Here is a 7,449-nt window from a genome sequence, read left to right on the forward strand (position 1 = left end):
CTGCAGTGGGTAATGTTTATAATCTTGCGTTCAACACGTGAGTCGTGAAAGTTCCTTTACGTATATAGACTCTCAAAAATTAATTCAATAGCCAATGCTGTCGCTTGACGCTTTTTTAAATAATGATTATTGACCTACAACTTCAAGCGTGCCATCAACGTCTCCAACAGAGTCGGCACATTCACGTCAGGCAGCATCGTCCGCCCTGGGCGAGAGCAATGTCATGGCCATAGGTCGGCATTTCCGAACCCACTCACTCACCATCACATCACTAATTACAGCGACATCCAAAAGTCACAGCCCTTCACATCACAAAGTACATCGACGTCCAAAAGTCACAGCCTTTCACATCACAGAGTACACCGACGTCTAAAAGTCACGGCATTTCACATCACAAAGTACACCGATGTCCAAACGTCACAGCCCTTCACATCACAGAGTACACCGATGTCTAATATTCACGGCCCTTCACATCACAAAGTACACCGACGTCCAAAAGTCACCGCCATTCACATCACGGAGTTCAACCGGACAACAAACTCATCCCCATCACGTCACCGCAATCTCTGAACTCACAAAGTCATTCACCGTCACTTCACGAATCCGTCAAGTTCACGAAGTACTTCACCGTCACATCACGAATCCTATAGAGTTCATGAAGCATTCCCCATCCCATCACCGCCAACTCTGAATTCACGAAGTCGCTCACCGTCCCATCACGAGCTCATCGAGTTCAGCAAGTCGTTCCCCTCACGTCCGTGAACTGATCCCGTTCATGAAGTCGTTCACGGCCCTTCACCGAGTCACAGCCGTTCACCGAGTCACAGCCATTCACCGAGTCACCGAGGTCACGGAGAGCGGCGTCGGCCCCTGCAGCCGCGGCCACCGCCACTGCCTCCGGCTCTCAGCCATCCTCGAAGTTCTTTCGCAGCGGCGCTGACGGCTCCAGATGTGTGTGTCAGTGTGTGTCTATGTGTGTGTATGTATGGGGGGTGGGGGGGTGTATTGGGCTGGGCCGGGCGACGCACCCTGTTCTTGTCATTTTGTTTGTTTAGCTAGTTCCCTCTGGCTTTTAGTTCTGTTGTCCCGTTTCTTTTATTTTCGTTTTGTTTCGCGCTTTCTTTATCGTGCGCGCATGCTGTGGAGAGCAAGCGGCTTCTTGACTTCCCTGCTCCGAACTTGTGAGATAAGGTGCTTGTTTCCGGGAGAGTTATAAGCCCCACGGATGCCCAGAACCAAAATGGCTGCTGGTTTGTCGGCGAGCGGTATTGGCCCCGAGCGGGACCGATTGGAGCGCTGCGGTCGCTCGACCGTGACGTAGGATAGGGGATCACGTGATAAGGACGGTTATTCTGCCTTGCTTTGGTCGGGGTATTCGGGAACCGTTCGGTCGTTATTTTCGTGTTTTTTTTCTGTGTTTGGAGCCCGATTAGTTCACGCGTGGATCGGCTTCGGCAGCCGTCGTGCTCAGGAAGCAATGGTGAAGTACTGTTCGGTGCCGCAATGCTGCAGTTACGCGACCGACCCGAACGTCAGCTTTCACATCTACCCCAAGGAGAAGCAGCTGCGCACGGAGTGGCTTGTGAAGTTGAGAATGGGCAAATTAAACTCCAAGAGCTCGACAGTGTGCAGCAAGCACTTTAGAGATGAAGACTTCGTGTATGCGGTTGGAGCGAAGATGTTTGGTAAGTGTTCTCCAATTATTTCAGTGAACCTCCACAAAAAGGGGGGGATTTTGTTGGTACCCGTCGGAGATCGACGCTCTTGCATTTTGCACGTAAGCTGCAAACACGAAACGTTTTCGCAGAGAGTGATATCACGCATGCGTGTATCTAAGTGCTTAACACTCGTTAGTTTTCCAGGGCCACGACGCCCCAAAGTCACGCGAGCGAACTGAGCAAAGCTGGCGATCAGACGGCCGAGATTGACGCATGCTCACGCTCCGTCGTGATTGATTTTCTTCCTTTTTTTCTCGTCAGGCTGAAAAAAAAGGGCACTCGCCCCAGGAACCGCGCCGTCAAAGAATCTGCCTTTACGGCCACTGGACAAGCCCCCGAAGCTGCGACAGCCCCTGAAGCCGCGGGCAGGTGTGGACACATGCAAGCCTCGCCGTGAGTGCTCTCGTTTGTAGGAAACATTCGTGGTATCAGAGGATGCTGTGTGATAAATAACCAGATTTTAAATATTTGGCTCCTGCATACCTGTTTACTTTTTTTTTTTTTTTTTGCAGTCATCAGAAGATAAAACATGGTCGTGTCTATTTCAGTTCCAGTGCTGAGCTGTAATCTTAGGTTTTTCTGTTTTTTTTTTTTTCCACTTGGATCTAACAGCCAAGGATGACCTGCCAGCAGCAGTTACATTGGCAGGGCTGAACTCCGAAGAAGCCAGCACCAGTGAGGGTTTGATTGAGCAGGAACTACCCAACCAGGATGCCGATGCTGCAGATCCCATTGGTGAGGAGAAAGCTAACATTGCATGCCCAATGTGAGTCATGTCAGCCTAATTCTAGTTGATACCAGAGTTGTTTTTTAATGTTTCAGGTCTTCAGGCTGAACTTCACACCTTGAAGAAAGATGTCGGAAGTCAAGCGGTCACACTACAGCTTGAGAAAGATCAAGTGCTCGGGATAGCACGGGTTAAGAATGAACCGGCCCTCGTATCACTGACCTGCATACCCTGTTTTCAGCTATTCTATAACATCTGCGACCTGTATGGGGAATCTCGCTTATTAAGCCAGAGGAAGGATTTCAGCATCAGTAACGAGGACGCAGTACTGCTAACAATGATGAAGCTGTACCACAATCTGACGTTTTCCCTTCTTGGGGTACTGTTTGGGGTCCATAGAACGACAGCTTCCAACATATTTAGAGCGTCGGTACCGGTCCTAGCAGCAGTGCTCAGGCACGCCGTTTTCTGGCCTGAAAAGGAGGCTGTGCTCCAGTCCCTGACCAAGTACTTTCACAAGTACAGGGACTGTCGCATGGTGCTCGACTGTACAGAGATTCCTCTGCAAAAGCCGAAAAACCTGGAGTCTCAACTACTTACCTACAGTCACTACAAGGGAACCCACACTGCAAAGGTGCTTGTGTGCGAGACGCCAGGTGGCTTAATTAGCTATGTGAGTCCGGCATACTGTGGCAGATCCTCCGACACGCATATCACAAAGGAGAGTGGGCTTCTAGAGAAATGCCTGCCCTTCATCGACAGCGTAATGGTCGACAAAGGGTTCTTAGTTGACGAGCTGTGTTGCGAACACAAGGTAAAGTTGGTTCGTCCACTATTTCTCCGTAAAAACACACAGCTGAGCAAATCTGACGCCGCAAACAACCAAAGCATCGCAGCCGCACGCGTCCATGTCGAGCGTGCAATTCAGCGAATGAAGTTGTTTCGAATTCTTCGGGACAATTTCAGCGCAGACCTCCTTCCGCAAATCGATGATGTTGTCGTCATCATTGCAGGTCTCGTGAACCTCTCAAAGCCCTTGTTCAGCAACGACAAATTTTTAACTGGTTAATACATTGCTGAACAGGACATGATAGCGTTTTCTTTTAGCTGCCTGTTTAAACGTTGACGTTAATCTGTAGATCACTTAATGGGCAGTTCAAACATGGCATCCCACTGTCATTTGTGAAGAATGAGTTCTCTTTAGCAGGGTAGTAAGAAAAAAGTATTGTTCGGTCACAGACTGTCACTAGCCAAGAATTTCCTTGTTAACTTCGTTCAAGGTACTCTTCCCCTGTGCCACATTGGAGAAAGGTTGTCAAAGCACAGAAATGAGGCAATATTTCTAGCTCGTGCATTTAGACACACAAGCCATTCAACAGCCTTGTAAGATATGTTTCTACGCCAATTTAATTTTGCAAATTTGATGTCATGCATACTGTAATAAATGAATGTATTAGCACGTGCTTGTTGCCATCCTTTTGTTTATTTGCTGGCTTCAAATGCATATCTAATGTTACCACACTGGCCCTTTTTGGGGCCCACTACCACGAGTATGAACATGCCAGATTCTTCAGCGTGTCAAAAATGTACTTGTCGTACAGGGTGTGCACTGCAGCCGAACATTTAAGGAAATGTGCAGCATCAAATGGCACGGTAAGTGCCCTCCAGTCCTCTGGACTCTTGTAGACGAAAAAGTCACACACTGGAATATTCGTTATCCCCATCTGGACCTGAACCTGTGTGTAGAATAGGGGCGTCGGCTTGTCCTTTGAGAAAGCTTTCTTCACCGTGTTGAGGCACTTGATTTCTAAAATACGCTTCTCACCCTTGCAGCAGGCGCAGGTGAAAGTAACGAGCCCATCCACGCTACAGCCCATCACAGGAAACTCGTTCCAAATCAATAGGCCCCTGTCTTCCACAGTGCATGCGTGGCCCCTCGACTTCACAACCGAGACATACTTGTCCCGCGCAGTGCCTTCCATGCTCAGCCCGCGCTGCATTGCTGCAGACTGGTATGTGCTCGTGCGGAGGACCGCCTTCAACAAAGGCCCCATGTTGTGCGGCATTTGCTTTATCTCGCACTTCGCTGCCCTTGTTTTGAAGGAATGGCAGACTGTACTGGTTGCCATGCCTATCCTCTGGCGCAACCAGTCCTCAGATAGCGACTGTTCCCTCGTCCTCTCCTCGATTACCGCACAGACGTCTGCAGAGAAGGTGGCCCTTATCTCCTCCACAAAAGCATCGAAGCTGGGAGCAGCAGTTGTGGCAATCAGCCGCGTAAGTGTGGGCAGTCCGGGGACAGGGGGCTCCTCAGCTGCGGTGGGGGCGGTTGATATCTCTGCAAACATGCAAATAAACAGGGAATATTGACACATTACACACTATAAAGGTGATAGGAAAGAAATTGGTTGTTGGAATGCAAAAATGAAATGATAGGGAAGAGCCAGAAATCACATGGAGCCATGTTAAGACAGTAGGAAGCCTGTTTTGGCCAAAAAAACTCAGACGCAAGGAATGAGCTGGTGCACTGTCATGATGCAGCTCCATCGTGAGAAACTTCGGCACGATTGCACGAAGTTGGTTAATCACCAGATTATTTCGGCTTGTTGAAGGCCTCTCCCCACTGACATGCAGTCATCTTTGATCTGGTTGTACCAAACCTTAATGTTTTTTTAATGCCCATGGCATCGTCCTCGAACTCCTGCTGAATATTTCGAATTGTTTCCACTTGAGTGTGAGCAAGCTTGAATCAAAATTTGATGCAATACCTCTCACGCAAACTACTTTGTCATGTTGCAAAAAAACAAAAAACAAAAAACAAAAAAAAACGACGAGCACTAACTACACGTCATCACTCCGAGGCTAACTGCCTGCGACTCACATTTTTTGCGGGCCTGATAAAATTCTTGCATGCGCATTAACATTCCCTCTGCCTCCCCACCAGATAAAGCTATCCGCGCTTCATTTGTTTCCACGGTACTAATTCAGGTAGGATACTTCTTAAACAGACCTTGTACACCAATTAAGCATGTAGTGGCATACTTAATTGGTGATGGTGCTCCAGGCGCACTTTCAGTTTAGAGTTGTGGGCCAGGAAAGTCACCTGCACCTGGCAATCTGGTTTTTTGTAGAAACCTGCCTATGGCAGGATGACAGTGCACATTGCTCAACTGGACTTAAGCCTCAGCCACTTTAAACATATTGTACTAAGGAACATTTCTGGTTGCTTTTCTGGTTCGCTTGATATTTTTTTCGCTCCTTTGCAGTCAACTGTTACGACATATTGGATATTAGTGCTTCCACTCAAATCTAATATATATATGGCGCAATCGCCATGCCTTCAGAACCTAGTACCTGTACTTTTTATCATCAACTCTGTAACTTTTGTGAGTCAGGCATGCACAATTCAGAATGTAAACATATTAAGGTTGGAGTCCCCATCCGTTGAGCGTACTGCTCACAGCTGTGTCAATTTATCACAGCCACCGATCTAAGTGGTGTACATTTATCTAGGGTTTCAATGTACACAAAAATTCTACACAGATAAATATACACAGGAGTGTACATTCATCTTGGGTTTTTTCTGCTGTGATCCAAACATCCTGCATGGTCTGTACTGAGCACAGCTTCTATCCCGTGTGAGGCATGCCACCACTGATGTTCGTCGGATAGTGAGAGAATCGATTCATAAAGTCTCTTAAGAATGACCAACAAACAGCCAAAACCAACTGTAGCAAAGACAATGGGAAAGAGAAAGAGGAAATGCAGTTCATGAACCAACCAAGAGGACGGATTTCTTCAGTGTGCCGAAGGGCAGCTGACCTATAAGTCAGTCCCTCCAGTAGTCGTCCCAGGATATCGCCTTTAGGAAGCAGGACCGGATCCCCTTCAACCTGAAAATATAAAGCAAAATTTCGCCAAAATTAAGCAAACGTAAAACAATGGATTGCAAGCGTCCCGGCTAGTGCCTCTTTCATGCAACCATGTTCGCATGCATGTAAGGGCAACATTGGCAGGCTTGCAGTTGCGCGTGCTTCGTTGTGCAAGCGGAGACAATGGCTGTTCGGTCGAAACCGAAATCATGTCACTCCGCTCTGTCGCCTACTGGATCCCAAAATTGTATGCAAAATGCAACTGCCTAGCATACGACAAAAAAAAAAAAAAAAAACAGTCCAGCGGTGTGCGCTTGACAGGCCGGCAGGCGAGGTACAAGCTAAACACCCAGAAAAAAAGAACCTGAGTGCATAGATGTATGGCATCGCGAGCCAGGGTCAAAAAGTTTTTGGAGCGCTTTGTCCAACGACTGAACTCGTGGCAAACAAGCACACTCTGCGGGTTCAGCTTGCAGACATTGCCTCCTTTGCTCACTTCTCGTCACTAACTGTCTTTCGCGGCAGATTTTTTACGTATCGGGGTCCCTCTCGAAAAAGAAAGCCCACCGAGAGAAACCTATGTAATCACTACTTCGACAAGCAGTTTTTGAAAAGGGGGATTTTGGTAGTGCCATATGATTTAAACGAGAGCACGAATGTTGATGAACACGCAGCGGTAACTACGTTTCAGTTTAGAAAGCGGCATATTTGTAGCGACGTGGGGACGGCAACCCGTTACATTGCACGACCACGGTGACTGTGGTTGTGCTAGTGCTTCAGCTCACAAAGCAACTCTTGCCGCACAAAATAAAAAAAAAATTGGTTTTGTTCCACAGCATGACGGCATGGCCGGCACACTAACGTCAGAGCATCCGCACACGCCCGTGTGTATCGTTGAAAAAAATTGAAAAAGGCGCGAGACGAGACCACCGGACAAGAGCCCCGAGATGACATGAGAGCGCAAAACCTGAGACGGCGGGAAAAGCCATGCAAGGGGTGGGGGTGATCGGACGGATGATTGATGCGGGGTACTTAGTGTTGGGCGGTTTCTTGCGCCACCTAGGTCACGCATGCTCAATTACGGTTCTCAGTTTAGTTTCGTTTTTGAAAGGCGACCGAAGCTGGTGCTTTG

At 48.0% G+C, this 7,449-nt stretch overlaps 2 protein-coding genes and 1 long non-coding RNA gene across 3 annotated transcripts; 2 read left to right on the forward strand and 1 right to left on the reverse strand.

Annotated features, from left to right (window-relative positions):
- The first annotated feature begins 1,311 nt into the window (after positions 1–1,311).
- LOC120838222 lies at positions 1,312–2,590 on the forward strand. The gene is made up of 4 exons (XR_005715051.1): positions 1,312–1,685; positions 1,980–2,111; positions 2,331–2,453; positions 2,541–2,590. It is a non-coding gene; the product is annotated as an uncharacterized LOC120838222 (long non-coding RNA).
- A 10-nt stretch (positions 2,591–2,600) lies between these two features.
- On the forward strand, positions 2,601–3,526 carry LOC120838226. Its single transcript, XM_040208052.3, has one exon. The coding sequence runs from the start codon at positions 2,783–2,785 to the stop codon at positions 3,512–3,514; it is 732 nt and encodes a 243-aa protein (XP_040063986.2). The 5' UTR covers positions 2,601–2,782; the 3' UTR covers positions 3,515–3,526.
- Positions 3,527–3,867: 341 nt separating this feature from the next.
- LOC120838220 lies at positions 3,868–6,368 on the reverse strand (the record flags this gene model as incomplete). The annotated part of the gene is made up of 2 exons (XM_040208046.3): positions 3,868–4,783; positions 6,227–6,368. Coding segments are annotated over 2 exons (939 nt in total), but the record flags the coding sequence as incomplete, so codon positions are not given.
- Between the last annotated feature and the right edge of the window lie 1,081 nt (positions 6,369–7,449).

Source organism: Ixodes scapularis, unplaced genomic scaffold (genome assembly GCF_016920785.2).
Source record: "Ixodes scapularis isolate PalLabHiFi unplaced genomic scaffold, ASM1692078v2 PGA_scaffold1__304_contigs__length_218370807, whole genome shotgun sequence".
NCBI classification, from domain to species: domain Eukaryota; kingdom Metazoa; phylum Arthropoda; class Arachnida; order Ixodida; family Ixodidae; genus Ixodes; species Ixodes scapularis.